The sequence below is a fragment of the Schistocerca nitens genome, chromosome 4 (genome assembly GCF_023898315.1).
Source record: "Schistocerca nitens isolate TAMUIC-IGC-003100 chromosome 4, iqSchNite1.1, whole genome shotgun sequence".
NCBI lineage: Eukaryota > Metazoa > Arthropoda > Insecta > Orthoptera > Acrididae > Schistocerca > Schistocerca nitens.
In genome coordinates this window covers 189,942,659-189,960,350 of record NC_064617.1, presented here as the reverse complement: position 1 = coordinate 189,960,350, position 17,692 = coordinate 189,942,659, and the positions used below count along the sequence as shown (strand labels likewise).

The 17,692-nt window shown below is 38.6% G+C and overlaps 1 protein-coding gene across 1 annotated transcript in view; it reads right to left on the bottom strand.

Moving 5' to 3' along the window:
- Window positions 1-9,406: 9,406 nt before the first annotated feature.
- Window positions 9,407-17,692, bottom strand: part of LOC126252197 (protein-L-histidine N-pros-methyltransferase-like) — a 153,296-nt gene continuing 145,010 nt past the window's right edge. The window contains exon 6 of the mRNA XM_049953068.1: window positions 9,407-9,994. Coding sequence (XP_049809025.1) covers window positions 9,780-9,994 — 215 coding nt within the window. The 3' untranslated portion in view covers window positions 9,407-9,779. The remainder of the gene's footprint in view (window positions 9,995-17,692) is intronic.

Here is a 17,692-nt window from a genome sequence, read left to right as displayed (position 1 = left end):
GAGAAATAAAAAGACTGGGTGTGGTGGCGGAAGACAGCTGTGTAGTGCTTGAATGGGAACAGGAAGTGGCTGGCTGGATGAGGACAGTGCCTAACAAAGGTTGAGGCCAGGAGGGTTATGAGAACTTAAGATGTATTGCAGGGAAAGTTCCTGCATGTGCAATTCAGAAAAGCTAATTATCCTCCCAACCTTGTACAAAAACAAATCTCCCGTGCCTTATCTTTCCAGTTTCCCACCACCTCCCAAAGTCCCACCGTCCGGCCACAGAGGAGCATTCCCCTTGTAACTCAGTACCACCCAGGACTGGAGCAACTGAATTACATTCTCTGCCAGGGTTTTGATTACCTCTCGACATGCCCTGAAATGAGAAATGTCCTGCCACTATCCTCCGCACCCCTGCCGCAGTGGTATTCCACTATCCACCAAACTTACACAACATACTCATCTATCCTTATACAACCTCTGCTCCCAATCCCTTACCTCATGGCTCAAACCCTGTAATAGATCTAGATGCAAGACCTGTCCAATACATCCTCACCCCACCACCACTAACATTACCTACCCCGTCAAAGACAGGACTACCTGTGAAACCGGTCATGTGGTCTACAAGCTAAGCTGCAACCACTGTGCTGCATTCTATGTAGGCATAACAACCAGCAAGCTGTCTGTCCACATGAATGGCCACTGACAAACTTTGGCCAAGAAGCAAGTGGACCACCCTGTTGCTGAACACGCTGCCAAACATGATATCCTTCATTTCAATGACTGCTTCACAGCCTGTGCCATATGGATCTTTCCCACCAATACCAGCTTTTCTGAATTGTGCAAGTGGAGACTTTTCCTGGAATATATTCTATGTTCCTGTAACTGTCCTGGTCTTAACCTTCATTAGCCACTGTCCACACCCATTCAGCCATGTTCCCATTCCAGCACCACAATGACGTGATTCCACCACCACACCCAGTCTCTCTATTTCTCTCCTTTTCCGCTACTTCCCCCCTGCCCGCCCCCCCTCCCCACCTCTCCCCTGCCCTCAGTCTAACCTGCAGCCCTTCAGTGTCTGCCACCCCCATCATACTCTCCCTCCCCCTTCTCACTCCAGCCTCCTCCTTACCCCCACCCAATGCCACTCCCATCATGCACTGGTGCTGCTGCTCGCAGTGTGGTTTCAGTTGCCTGAGACTGCAGTCTTTTGTGTATGTGTGTGTGTGTGTGTGTGTGAGTGAGTGTGTGCGCATGTGCATGCACGCGCATAAGTTGTTTGTTTATTGTTGACGAAGGCCTTAATGATTGAAAGCTATAATTGTGAGAGTCTTTTTGCTGTGCCTATCTGCAGCTCAGCATCTTCACTGTATGGTGAGTAGCAAATTACCTTCTTATTTCCATCCTGGATTTTCCATTGTTTAATAGTTTCTTTCTCAGTGATAAGAGCATCTTGTGAAGTGCTGCCCATTTCCATGAATTAAGCCTTAGTTTATGAAATGCTTTTCAGCACTGTGAGATAGGTAACAAGGAATAACAATGAGCTATGCCTAGATGTGCTTTTGCACTTATACAGTGAATAGACACAGAGCCTGTTATGCAGTATTGCTCCTGCAATGAGAATGTGTGTGTTTGAGGGTGATTCAAAAAGTACAATTAGAAATCCTCTTTAAGAAAAGTTTTATTTGGAAATAAAGAAAGTACACAAAGTTATTAAGGCATTGGTGCATTCTAATTTTCCACATGATCTCTATGATCGTCTAAGCATTTATTCTATTGGTAAAGTAATCTATTGAACTCAGCATAAAATAAATCAGGTTTCAGGGTTAGGAGCCACTTAACAACAGCCTACTGAATGTAAGTTTTGGTTTAGTAATGCCAGCTAGCCACATCTTTCTTTAATGGTCTGAAGAGACATAAACCACTTGCTGCAACATCTGAGTTATATGGAGGATGCTACAGCACAAATCATCATAAGTAGACCAAATCATGTGTAACATTTGTGGTAAGGAGTCATCATAGAATGTGACATTTTTTGAAAGCAATACCGATCATTTCCTCCAAATCACCTTCTGAAACTGTTCCAGAGAGGCACAATAACTAGTAGCATATGTGGTCTCTCCATTGGTGAGAACAACAACCAGCACCACAACTTGTGAGTCCAAAAAGACTGTGACCACTACTGTCTTTGACTACACTGTTGTTTTAAACCTCTTACAGGTGTGAAATGAGGAGTGTCTCTATAAAATCAATGTTTTCTTCATCTTAGATGCCACAAGATGCACCTGCATTTCATTCCCTGTGATGATATCTTGCAGAAATGAAACCTTACCTATTGAAACACTCTGTATTAGACACTCATAATGATACATGTACATACTAAATTGGTGTTTTGTGACCTGATGACAACCTCATTAATCAAAACTTATAGCACAAAACAGGGATTCTTTTTTCAAATGTCAGTGTGCTTTACAACATGACATCCATAAAAAATTATAGTTATGGATAGAGCTTATCATTTCTGCTTTCAGACTCATCATGTCACATACTTGTAGCCATGAGGTGCAATGAGGCAACAGCCAGCAAATGAAATCTGGTGACAGACATGATGTACACTTTACTGGAAAGTTCCAGAATAAGCTGGGGTAGTTCCAGCTGGGTAATTTCAAGATAGGTAAAAGGTAAAGTTCCACATGCATTCTGGATCTAGACAGACCACCTGGGCCTGCCTATCATCCTCTGCCGAAGGGTCATCGGATGTGGCATGGAGGGGCATGTGGTCAGCACTCTCCTCGTCATTGTTGGGTTTCTTGACTTTGGGATCACTACTAATCTGTTGAGTAGCTCCTCAGTTGGCCTCATGAAGGTGAGTAGACCTCGTACCTGCCCTCCCACCAAGGAACAATCCCTGGCTAACCATAAATCAGACCTGCGTCCTCCACATGGCAGACTGCTGTGTTGACCACTCAGCTACCAAGGCAAACAGTTTCGAGGTACCATTTGTTAAAAATTTTATTAGAAATCTGTCATTTCATATCAGATGAATGAGTTACCCAATCAAAAGTCATCAAATTTCCCTTAAATTTTCCTTGGTTGCTCTTACAACTGTCTGGAATAAGTATGCATGCATTTTATTTTCATGACTCTCAGGTAAATATTATAAAAACTGATGTATTTCTTTTGGTCATCTTATTTAATTAAGCATTATTGGTACCACAAAAGCTAAATAGCTCTGTTATTGGGAAAGGTTCAGGAATATGAACAGCTATTACAGTTAAAAAGAATTGAAACTGAAAATACATTTTGAGAACATAATTAGAAGTATTCCTTTGATTTAATTGAACAATTTGAATGATATTCCCTGTTTATGGAAGGAATCATCCATCAAGTTTCAAATTGGAATCATTGTAGGAATTATAATATTTTCTTTTGCTTTTTTCTTGCCCTCTCATTTTCGAGAAAAGTGCTTCATTATCTTAAAGGGCTAAGAGAAAAAGAGGGAAGCTTATTTGACAGAGCAAATCGTAATTATTTAATGCCAGGTAGTGGCTGAGAGGGATACTTGTGATCCAGTAGGTTACATTCAGTGCACTAGAGAGGAATGCAAAGCATTATTGTTATACAAGGGAAGCATCATGGGGATAGTAAGACATAACTGCAAAAATATCTAACACTAGAAAACCTGGCAATGCTTCATAATTGCTAAATATGCATAGGAGTCACCCTAACCTCCCTCCAACTCCTCTCTCTGTCCCTCCCCTCCCTCTCTGTCAATCACCTTCCCCTTGCTCCCTGTACATCTCTTATCCCACACTCTTACTACTCATCTCTTCCTCCCTCATCTCTCTGTCCATATCCTCCTTCCTTTTCTTTATATCCATTTCCTCACTCCTTCTCCATCTCTCCTTCCCCCTCTCTCTGACCTTACTTATTGTTACTGATTGGGAATAGAAGTGAATATAAATTGGTAAATTGGTTGGAATCATTGGTACATGGGGTGTGAGAGAGATCTTTCTGGCAGTTGCATCTGAGAGGATAGTAACTTCAATGACAGTTTTTCACACTGTTTTAATCTATGAACGGGAAGGACTATAAAGTTAGCCATAAACACCCCTTTCCTGCTTTCAGTTAGAAAGGCTGCGAAAAGAAAAACTGCACATTTTCACAACACATGTTAGCATGTTCTTTCTCACAGCCAGTTTAGCAGAAAGTGTTTATTGTATCACATGTTTATATCTCCAGTTGTTTAGGCTGTGTGTTTTTTGTCAGCCAACCACTTAGTCAGTTGGTTGAGAAGGGATTCATTCAGCTGAAAAAACAATATCAGTAAGATCATGAATTCACTGAAATGAAATAATATGGAATTTAGTGTTCCACAGTTGCAATGTATCCCACTTGAGAAATTCTTATTCAATTTGCCTCCAAATGCTGGCTACACTCTTTGTCGGCCCCATTGACTTGACAGTCAAGTAGTTGGCTTGTGTTGCATGTACACTGACCGATATTTTGACACCTCACTGGTGGCATTTTTTCTAAAAAAATAAATCGTGAACTGAAATTGACTTAATGTTTGAGCACACCAAATCATTATGAACATACATCAATGCAATCTTCACAATACACCAAAGATGTGATCACCACTGATAACACACTAATATTTTACGTTCACTTGTATTCTTTTTTTGCAAAATATCAGTATTCAATGCTTAGTTTGTTGTTGTTATGAAAACATGCAATAGCAGAACTGTCAAACTGGATGTCACAACCTTTTTTGTTATGAAAGCAAATGACAGCAGAATTGTCAAATTGACTGATATTTGTTTCACGGAGATTTTCATACAAAAATACCATCCAAATTTCCCACTTTTCTGGTGGATTTTCCAAAAGTTTTCTTTCATACAAACCTTGTCCTGATGAATATGGAGGGGGGAAAAAAACTGCCAAATTGGTCGAGGCATTCTCAATGTTCACCTTTCAAACATGCAGCAATTGAGTTTTATTTATACATATTCAACATACACTAGGGTTTTGAAGAGTGATAGAAAGACAATAAGGAACAAGTGCACCCTAATGTGACCATTAGATCTACATTCCTACAATGTTGTAATTGGGACTGGTTCCAAATATGGTGAAGCGACTGCTCAAAAGATTTTATCCTTTTGAGAATCAATTTTTGACATATTCAAGATGAATCCAATGAAATGAGATGCGAGATCTTGCCTACAGTAAAGAAAGCCATTGACCAAAATGAATTGGCTGTGACGTGCAGTCTTTAGACTGACAATTATTGCAAGATACATTATCTCAATGTCAAATGTAGATTTTGAGGACAGGAGTGAACCAAGAAAAAATGTGTTCCACACAACAAGAATATCCTTATGTTACAAAGCCAAGTGAAAATATTCTTACAGAGTTATATGACAAAATGTTAGAGCTACTTATGTTTCCTCTGGAACTAAGCAAAATGACATTTGTAACGGATCAAGGGCCAAACATAAACAAAGCTTTTGAATGCCACAGTCATCTGTCACGTGCAGAACACTGCCTTAAGGCACACATTAGAAGAAAAGTTTTTTAAAGAAGAGTTGCCTGAGAATTTGTTATTAGAGAAAATAAAACAGGAAGTGATCCCTTTGTATCAGCCTGATGTAATGGATGACATAATTAAATCCCAGGTATCTTTTAAAGAAGCCACAAATAATTTGGAGGGTGAAATGAAACCAACCCTGCATTGTGTAGTGCCATGGGCATTTAGTTTACTAGAGGAGGAAGAGGAGGAGAAGATTAGCGTGTAATGTCCTGTCAACAATGACGTCATTAGAGACAGAGCACAAGCTCACATTAGGGGAGGATGGGGAAGAAAATCAGCCATTCCCTTTGTCAAAGGAAGCATCCTGGAATTTGCCTTAAGTAATTTAGGGAAATAAATAAAAAAAAAAGACCTAAATTGGGATGTCTGGTTATGAGTTTGAACTATTGTCCTCTCAAATGCAAGTCCAGTGTGTTAACCACTGTGCCACTCACTCAGTTTAGTTTACTGGATTCATGCTAAATTGAAGATGACAATGCTGTATGTAAATCACTGAAAGGATGTGCAGAAACCTTCCTAACAAAGAAAGTAACAAACTATTGGATTCCCATTACAAGGCTACACTTTTTTCATCCATGTTCCAGAAAACCCCTAATTACGTGTGAGGAAAATCAAACTGCTTATCAGAAGCTAGATAGCACAGTTGTCAAAAGAGAGATGAAAGATCATATCTGCTCTTCCACAAAGAAGTTCCAGGATTGGTGTTCATCAGCTTCTAAACTTAAAGGTGAATTTTAGAGTTATTTGAGCGTGGATTTCCTTCATGATAACTTAATGAAGGTGATATGTTGCTGGAAGATTAATGCCTGTGCCTTCCCCAAACTCTCCAAAGTTGCAAAAGATGTCATACGTATTTCCACCATTATTGCTGCAAGTGAAAGAAATTTCATCATGACAGGCTTAGTTGTGTCAGACAAGTGATGCTGTATTGATCTGGACTGTGTTAATAAAATTTTACTAATTCATAGCAATAAGAGGGACAAGTGAATTACTGTATGAAGACAATCATATCTTAAGAGGATGAATCTGTGAAAATAGCTTCTACTTAGATTAAATGAAATGTGCATGAGGCTACAGCCTCCCATCAGTAGACAGGTTGCCTGGTGCAAGTCTTCTTAATTGATGCCACTTCAGTGACTAGTATGTCAATGAAGATGAAGACAACAACCAGTCCCCAAACAGAAAAAATCTCTGACCCAACCAAGAAATGAACTCAGGCCTCTCACATGGCATTCTACCATGCTGAACACTCAGGCATGAAGGTGGACTCTACTTAGATGATATATGCTTTGTAGCCAATAGCCTTGCCACATTGGTAACACTGGTTCCCTGCTGATCACTGAAGTTAAGCAACGTTGGTCCTGGCTAGTTCTTGGATGGGTGGACATTCGGGGAAAACCGCATCCCATTAGCTTTCAGGACACACAAGTTGCTGAAGCGGCATCCTATTGAAAGACTTGCACTAGGCTGATGTGCTGCATGACATTTATTTTTTTTTGCATTATATAGAAACTGTTACACATAATTTTTTGTTTTCTAGATACTGTCATGTACTATATTATGTTATCTTGAACAACTACTACATTAAAATGATCCTTTCTCTTTTATGATCCAGTTAGCTCATATTTAAAATTTTATTTTTCATTTAAATATCATAAAATTGTTATTGCTTTTATTGAACAGTCATGAAATGAATTCACAAATTGAGTATGATTAAAGAAGACGAAGTTTTGGTTCTAAGCAGATGATCAACAAATGAAAAGTGTGGCCAATTTATTTTCTGATGCTATGGTTTCTAAAGAGGTGAGCAAGAAAATATAAAAGATCAAAATATTATGATGATGAAATAATGTAATCACTAAATGTGTGTTTGACACACATGCAGTTTTCATTGCATATCACTCATTATCAAACTTCTCTGACTTTGTTCTATCCCACTGTCCACCTTCAACATCATTTCAAAACCTTTGTCACTGAAAAATCAGTTTTCAAACAAAATTTAATAGCTAATCTCTGATCCTTCTCTTTGTACATATCCCAAAACTGGCACACACACCATATTTCACCATATTTGGTTATGCCATATTTCCACACATTTCAGCAACAGTGGTTATATTAATGTCTCTCAATATATCTCTTCAAGATGGTTCAAACTTCACATATCGATACCTCTCTGACAGATGGAGTTTGTTGACTACTCAGTGGAATACAAGGCTATTTTTGACCACAACATCAATGGTTTTTGTTTAAAACTTTGTAGAGTCAGAAAGTAAAACAACGAACATATTAAGAGGATTTATTTATAAATACTACATGCACACACTGATTATTTCTCAACATAATTGCCATAATGATTTTCTCAGAAAAAATGTTATTGCCCTTTTGTCAAGCCATGTCAGCATGGTACTCTTCATTTCCTCATTTGAGCAAAGCACAGTACTTCTTGCTACAGTGACCAAAAATTAGTATTGCAGCATACTGCTGTTATATTGTGTGTGTGTTTTGTATTTATACATAACCCTTTTCTGATACTCATAAGTTTTATTTCCTAAACCATGTACATTATTGAAGAAACAAACTGGGGCTGGTAAAACATTTATTTCAAAATATTTAACACTGTGTGAACTGAATATAGCTGAAAACAGAAAACAACATCTCTCAAATTAACGTTTTTCAGTTTGTTACCAACTCCTCACAATAACTGATTAGAAGTTCAGTAGATCATAACAGGTGATAATATCTTGCTATTTGCCTTGGAGTATGGTATTAGTATATTCTGAGAATGATGTGCATTGTATGATGCTAACTGGCAAAACCAGATTAAAAAAGAAAAATTACATGAGGCAGGAATTTTCAGGCAAAAAACTAACATTAAAAGCTGGCCACATCCATTGTATTTGGATTAGCCTTGGGCAGGTCCTCCACACTGCAGGTCTTTGGACACAGTTCAGACTTTAGGTGTCCACAATCACAAAAAGAGTCTTTTCATTCTGGAAGCCATGTCTCTACATGTTTTCTTTGGATCTAGCAACTTTTGAGAATCTCATATGTAAAACCACCAGCACCATCATCATCACAATCATCATCATTAACAGCTAAGGCACAGTGAAGAACTAAAAGCGCAACTACAATCAAGTAACAGCTGGCAACAGTGCATTGCAGACCATGAGCAATGTACCTCCATGATGCATGCAACTCACAAATGGTAAGTTAAAATGGATCTTTTCCTAAACAAAAAATAATTCACTGTTTGTGACCAATGGTTCTTCAAAGTTTTTTTGGTGAAATCCTGAAATAGCCACTATTTTTAAAAACAGTTCAATGGTACTAACAGATAATAGCATTGTAGGAGGACACAAATCACTGTACAGTAAAGTCAAACATTGTAGTTCACAAGAAATAGTATTAAGGCCCATTAATGTATTATAGGGAATGTACCCTATTGTATATTTCATATAAAAACATCTTCACTGCCATTAAATAACTGGTACTCCCAGCAGGTGATTAAATAACAAGCTCTATTAGTTCAGTAGCTAGTATAAGGAAGATTAAAATAACAGCTTGCCCATATATATTTTCAATGAAATCAGCAGACAGCCATTTGCCAATTGCTATGACACTTGAAAGCTAAATTACACCATTAAGTTTCTTTTTTATGTGTTTACCAGCACATCATTGCATCTTCTGAAGTGTGTCTTATTTCATTTCTTCATTCCATTACTTGTGATGAGTATTTTGTGTTTCCCTCTGGTTATTACACTGATACTCTTAAGTTATAGAAATTTGAAAATAGGCTGTGGGAATCAAATATGACATACTAATAACACCACAGAATCTGAATGTATTTCATATTTATTTACAGCAAGTTATTTCATACATGTATGTAAATAACAAAAGAGCATCTGTAAAACATGCCTCTCATTTTGTATGTGATGTATCAATAATATACTGATTCTTTTAGTTGATTTTAACTATCAGATATGTAAAATTACACCTAAGGGAACAACGGAAGTGATGTAATACCTTCAGGACATTGAGTTTTATGAACACAGTTGAATTTATTCATGGCTGTGGTATTTACTGCTAAAGGCACTGTATATACCATTGATTGGAATGTTTTAAGTTTTTATTATTGCTGAGCAGGTTTCCAATGCACTTAAAGAAGACACAATATAAATAACACCTTTGCACATAAGTTACTTTCTGATCAGCTGTTGGATACACTAAGAACAAAAAGTGCATCATCTAGCCAATAAAATGCCTGATTGAGATCTCCTTCACACAAATATGGTAGTCTGCACCATCGTTCAACATGAAAGCCTGCTGGTTCAAATAAGTCAACAATGGCTGATGCCGCCTGCTCCTCAAATGTTTCTCCTTTGATGGGTAACCATTCAGTTGGACGATGATCTGCTTGTCCACCTTCCAAAAAACAGAACCAGTTCTTAACGTTAATATTTTTATGTCAGGGAAACAATGTAAACTATCAAAAATAATGATTATTCTGAGATCATAAAAACTAAAAATAATAACCAATTAAAAAAAGAAGCTTTTGATCTTACAGGGCTAAAAATTTACAGACTACAGCTTTACAAAAAAAGCATTACAGGATCACACAAAGTGTAGAACTAATATATGGAGTTTTATCTAATGAAATAACAGTGAAAGACAGGTGAAATCTCAATAAATCATACATAAAAGCAAAATTTTCTTTTGAATGCTTTTATGTTTTGCATAAAATGAACACTCACTTTTTGCTACCTTATTTCTGCTGTGTACTGAAGATTTCCATGAATGATTTAATTACAACTAGAAATTATACTTCTTTCTTTATTTTAACCATTTTTATTTCAATGCAGAAAAGTGGAATTTCAGATAATATAGAAACTAATGTGTTTGACATAGTGCCTAAATGTAGAATACTTTTAGAACATGGCACTTTTATCAGAATTGTTATCTGCACAAAAATGTATTTGTTGTTTTGAATAAATGCAAGGAATTTAAGCAGTAGAGATTTAAACAAATTTTATATCTAAAAATGGTCTATTATACTTTACCAGCCATTCAGTTCTCTGATGTGGTATATGGTTATACCGCCACTGAGGGAACAGAGTTTGCAGATGATCACAGCTTACACTGACACAAGGGACATATCAAAATTAAATGCATAAAAATGAAATGATAGATGAAATTCATAATTTTATTTATACTCTGTTACAAGGTAACACATGCATCTCCAGCAACTCAATACCAGTAACAAAGTTAATGTCAGGTGTGGACACATCTTCATATAGTATAATGGTTTCTATTTAAAGGAATTCACAGTATACTTGGCACAGAGTGTGGGTAACTTATATTGATATGACTGCTTGAGAATTTGGCTGCCTGAAAGGACTGTGTTTTCATATTCCCCTTGAAGCTTATTCAATATTGATTTCATATCAGATAGTATTGATGGGGGGCATCCAGAGATTCTGATGTCCAACTTTGGTTACTCCCACACAGTAACTTTCCCAGCAAGAATAGAAAGACATAGTGGAAAAGTGGCTGGTAATTAATTTCTAAATCCAACTGTCTTTCATAAAACAATTGTGAACACCATAATAAATGGTTTATGTGCACTTGATGGTCAAAAGGCACCAATGCAGCACTCTATCATTGAGGATTAGCTACAGAGGGACAGATACTCCACAATGAATTTTCACTCTGTGCAGAGTGTACACTGATTTGAAACTTCCTGGCAGATTAAAACTGTGTGCCAGGCCAGGAATAAAACCTGGGACCTTTACCATCCCCATGTGACTGTTATACCAACTGATCTATCCATACATGATTTCTGACCTACCCTCACAACTTTCATTTCTTCCAGGAGTGCTAGTCCTGCAAGGTATGCCAGAGAACTTCTCTGGAGATTGGAAAGGAGGCAATCATAATTACAAGAACAGAGCACAACTACTTTGGAGCATTATGAAGTGTGAAATGAATAAACAAGGTAGAAGAAATGATAATCAGGGGAGCAGATTCCAATGCTAGGGTTCGCAGATGATGTAGCTCATTTGGCAGCATGTAAGGAAGACTTGGAGACCATTTAAAGGAATTGACACGATAGTTGGCACAGGATGTGGATAACTAATAAAAAAAGCTCTATTGTTATCAGATGCTGATATGGAACTAAGGATGAGCTTCCTGAAAGTTTTCACCTGGTATGAAAGTCAAATATGTACAATTGGAAATAAGAGAATGAAACAACTGGAAGCAATTGGAATCTATTGTTATCAAAGAATGCCTGAAGGTCTGAACTGAAGTACTAAAATAAATAGGTGAGTACATGACAGAAGTAAACTATGGCGTACCCTCATAAGAGGAAGGGGCAGGTTACTGGGACATCATATATCGCATCCAAGAATAATTAATGTAATGCTGGAAGGATGATATTTGGTATGGTTTGTGGGGAACCCAGCTGCATGTTTACCAGCATCCATACAAAGTCCCAAACTTTGCATAGTACAGTCATGTCACTTCTCCTGAATGATGATGAAATGCTGAGGACAACACAAATACCCATTCCCGGGGTGGAGAAAATACCTGACCAGGCTGGGGATCGAACCGGGTATGCCACGATCCAGAGGCAGCAATGATATTCACTAGACCATGAGCTGTGAACTGATACTGGATGGAGCAGACAGAGGCTACAATATAAAAAAAATTTAGAAGATATGTGTAGTAGCTATTGTGGTCTTGAAAATACTAGCACACAATAGCGAAAGGTTGAGTACAGCATCAAAACAGACTGATAACCTAAAAATAAAATCACAGTTTTGTACATAGGTGGCACCAAAGTACTGCTGACCAATAATCATTCTGACTGAACATTAGGGCATTATACACAGCCTTAAGTTTCATAGTAAATACACTGACAAAATAGACAGGATGACATCATGAATACCTTGACCAAATGCTGCTCAAATGATACTACAGCACTTCCATGCCTGTGTCATATCTGATAAAATTTCATCCATATTTTTATCCTACTGTGGTGGAGATCACAGCACAACATGTACACAGGACACACACCATGCAGCTTATCACCATTTTTCAGACTTTAATCTTTAACTCACAAGGTGTGGTCTCTCAGACTGTGCAAAAATTTTCAAACTTGCGTTCCAAGGTCAGCTGATTTGGAATGCTTCTATACTCCCCCTACACTCCTTAAATTGCCAACATTACAGTGTTTTGTTGACAGTTGCATTATTACCTTCTTTGTTTGTTATTGACATATGTCATTGACAGGTGTTAGGGTCTCCTAGACGGTGCCCTGTGAAATACATACCTGTTTTTTTTTCCAGTACAGTACCATCTAGTACAAAATGTGTTCACAGGAATTTGTCAGTTTTAACTTTTCCAAATTTAATGAAATTATTAGTTGGTGGACAGAGGGAGGTGTCAAGTGATGTAGATAAAGAAATAGACGAAAAAGATGATGATTTTACAATAGGCAGTGATCACAGTTCTGCTATGGAACAGCATCATCTTCAGATGAAGAACTTCAGGACTATTGTGATGGGGATCTGCCTGTTTCTCTAATAAAATACTTAAAATGTTAGTTATAGTCAAATGGGTTCTGAGAGGTGATAAGAAAAATGTAGGTTCAAGCACTGAATGTCTGTTTTGCAGACTTTCTTTTTATACCTGTCAAGTGGAACTGAAACCCTGGAATTTAGTTTTATGTGGAAATTTACTCGCTACAAAGATAGAATAATTTTTTAGAATGTAAAATTCAGTTCTCTAAAAGTCTATCTGTGTGTACTATTTAAAAACTACAGAAAAGTATATTTTTGTGTGATAAATAGTCAAATGCTTTGGGCGTTTTTTGGTGCAATAAAATAAACAAGGAGCATTTAAACAACACTTAATTAATTGTAAAAGTAGATGCTGTATAATAACATAAATTAAAAATTTCAAATGGTTTGTGCCTTAAATCTTAGTTTAAACATAATAGTCCCAGAGAAACCCCTGCCTCCCCTCCCCTCCTCACCGCTTGTAGTATATATTACAGAAAAGCCACCTCATGACTTAAGGATGAAAAAACACTGAATCATTAGCACAAGCGGGGCATGGGAGTATCATACTGAAATGTCTGACTGGCCCTGATGGATATACAGGTGACGGCTGCTGAAACCTGGGCAGAGATTATGAGCGGAGTACCACCACAAATTGTTGGGAACAGATTACTGGTATCTGGGTTTTCATTTTGAGTTTCAACAAGTGATTTACCACTGACACCATACTGCAGACAACAGTGACTTGCATTGTGAACAGCCAGAGGTAACTGGGATGCTGAGTGCTGTCTTGTGGTGTTCAGAGATGAGTCCCATTTCTGCCTGTGCCAGCCAGCTCAAGGCAAACATGTCTGTAGACAACCTGCCGAAAGGGCACAGATAGCGCAGCGACTCTTGAGATCCATACCACACTAACTCCTAGAATCATGATATGGAGAGCCATTAATATGACAATAGGACTGATATTGTAATTATTGAAGGGAGGCTGAATGATCACTGAGTGTGGCAACAGTGGTAAAACCTGTTCCTGTATGTTTCATGATACCAAATGGTATATTCAACATGACAATGGATGACCACACACTGTATTTCATATCACAGATCCTTGACTGGCTTTTCTGGTCCCCTGCTTTATCACCCACAGAACATGTCTGGAATGTGATGGTAAGAGACATACTTTCATACCAACCTCCATCCAGGAGTCATCATGAAGTGACACAGCATATGTTCCCAGATTGGCAAGAAATTCCTCAAGATGATATTTGGAAGCTGTTTGCTCCACACTACAATGAACAAAAGAGTGTACTTATGCCAATGGCAGTCACACCCAAGACTGACATTGATGATAGGCATCAATTATGAATAGAATGCAAGTATAGTAATGTAATACCAATAGTTTGATGATCATCATCTCCTTGAAGTTCAATAAATACCAGATTGGTGCTTCATGGAGTATCACTTTACAATTCCACCAGTGTAGTAATTCTAGTGTGTTGTACTGAGGCCTGAAACATACAACTGACATGATTCTACACCTGCTATTCACTTCTCCTTTAAGGTAGTTTGAATATATACTGCCTCTAGTTTAGTTTAGTTTCTTACATGTTCTGTGTATCTTTTTCACAACAAATTGCTATGATGTGGAACATGTCAATAGATTCACAAGCAAGTTACATTTTCTTTGTGAAAACATGGCTAGACACTGGCTATTTACAACAAGGATTTTTTTTTGTTTCAGCCTGAATCTACAACATAATGCAATAAAAGTAACCCAACCACATACATTGTACCTACTCTAAAATGCATCACTGGAGTAGGTGTGGTCAAGTAGAAATTATTTCAATTTGTTTCTAAAACTCTTATTATCTGCCAGCACCTTAGTTCTGAGGGAGGTAATCAAATATTTTTATGACTGCACACTTTGCTCCTTTATAGGCAATTGGATATTGGAGGCTATTGTTATTCCAAATGATATATCAGTTAACAGCCTTGCCAAAGTGGTAATAGCAGTTCCTATAAGATCAAGGAAGTTAAGTGCTGTCGGGCTTGGCTAGCACTCGGATGGGTCACCGTGTGGATCTGCTGAGTACTGTTGGCAAGCAGGGTGCACACAGTCCTTGTGAGGAGCTACTTGCTGATAAGTAGCAGCTCCAATCACGAAAACTGACAGCAGCTGGGAGAGTGGTGTGGCAACCACATACCCCTCCATATCATCATCCAGTGATGCCTATTGGCTGAGGAGGACATGGCAGTTGGCCAATAGCATTGGGCCTTCCGAGAACTGTTCAGGTGTAGTTTAGTTTTAGTTATATTTCTTAACACTAGTATTACCTTCAAATAATTGCTGACTGTTCACAGAAAACTTAATGATGGAATAAAAGTGCTGTGAATCTGTTGTTAGTATACGTAATATTTTGAAGGTCAAGAAAGCCATTATCTATACAGCACAATTAATTACTTTGAAGAGATCTGCTTCAGTTGCACTAATGATTATTCACTGTGACCAGTTTTGGGATGTTAAAAACCCCATCTTCAGATGTATAAAATTATTATATTTGGTAAAACACAACGCGCAGTCAGGGCAGTCAGTGCAAGGGCTCCAAATCACTGCATCCGTCAGGAAGCTGCTCGGTATGAACACCAGCCACAACTCATACCATACAAAATACTTTGTCTACAAGTGGAATTGCTCCAGAAATCAATGTTTCATCAAAGAATGCAATTATGCACTGTCAGCAAATTTTCTGCTGCTTTCATCACCAAAATCAGCAATTACACATATAGGTGTGGTGGTACTCTGCCCATAACCTCTGCCCAGATGTCAGCAGTCACCATCTGTATAACCATCAGAGCCAGTCAAACAATCCTATGATCTTCTCGTGGTGTCATCTTTCTGTCAGGATATGTGCCTACTGTTCTTGCCATAAAATTGTCTCGTCCTTCTTGCCACCACTCAGTGTGCAGTCACTGCATTGTCAGATGTCTGTGCAACCTGTCAGTATGATGCTCCCATGCTAATGATTCAATCTTTTTTATCCCTTAAATCTCAGGTTTACCTTTCTGTACAGTATACTACAAGGGGGAGGGGGGAGGGGGGGGTGTCTTTGTGCGACCATGATGTTTAGACCAATATTTAAGGCACAAATCATTTGAAATTTTTAATTTATATTATTATGTAACATTTATTTTTGCAATTATTTAAGTGTTGTTCTATGCTCCTTGTTTATTTTATTGCACTAAATGAAGCATGCAGCATTTTACTATTTATCACATAAAAACATACTTCTGTGTGGTTTTTTAAATAGTATACGCAAATAGATGGTTAGAGAACTGAATTTTACAGTCTGAAGAGTTACAGTATCTCTGTAAGAAGTACACTGTGTGATCAAAAGTATTCGGACACCTGGCTGAAAAGACAAGTTCGTGGCACCCTCCATCGGAAATGCTGGAATTCAACATGCTGTTGGCGCAATCTTAGCCTTGATGATAGGTTTCTTCAATAATGGCAGCCCATTCTTCACGGAGTGCTGCACTGAGGAGAGGTATTGATGTCAGTCATGTGGTCTGGCACGAAGTCGGCGTTCCAAAACATCCTAAAGGTGTTCTACAGGATTCACCCAAAGGTGTTCTATAGGCTTCAGGTCAGGACTCTGTTCATGCCCGTCCATTATAGGGATGTTACTGAAGGGTAACCACTCCGCCACAGGCTGTGCATGATGAATGGGTGCTTGATCGCAATGAAAGATACAATCGCCACCCCCCCAATTGCTCTTCAACAGTGGAATCTAGAAGGTGCTTAAAACATCAATGTAGACCTGTGCTGTGATAGTGCCACGACGCAAAACAACAACGGGTGCAAGCCCCCTCAATGAAAAACATGAACACACGGTAACACCACCACTTCCGAATTTTACTGTTGGCACTACACACACTGGCAGATGACATTCACCGGGCATTTGCCATACTCACACCCTGCCATCGGATCGCCACATTGTGTACCGTGATTAGACACTCCACACAACGTTTTTCCACTGTTCAATCGTCCAATGTTTACACTTCTTACACCAAGCGAGGCGTCGTTTGGCATTTACCGGCGTGATGTGTGGCTTACGAGCAGCCGCTCGACCATGAAATCAAGTTTTCTCACCTCCCGCCTGACTGTCATAATACTTGCAGTGGATCCTGATGCAGTTTGGAATTCCTGTGTGATGGTCTGGATAGATGTCTGCCTATTAAACATCTGCCTGCTATATATTACGATCCTCTTCAACTGTCGGCGGTCATCAGACTAGGTCGATCTGTACATTTTCGTGCTGTACGTGTCCCTTCACGTTTCCACTTCACTATCACAACGGAAACAGTGGACCTAGGGATGTTTAGGGGCGTGGAAATATCGCGTACAGACGTATGACACAAGTGACACCCAATCACCTGACCACGTTCGAAGTCCGTGAGTACCACGGAGTGCCCCCTTCTGCTCTCTCATGATGTATAATGACTACTGAGGTCGCTGATATGGAGTACCTGGCAGCAGGTGGCAGCACAATGCACTTAGTATGAA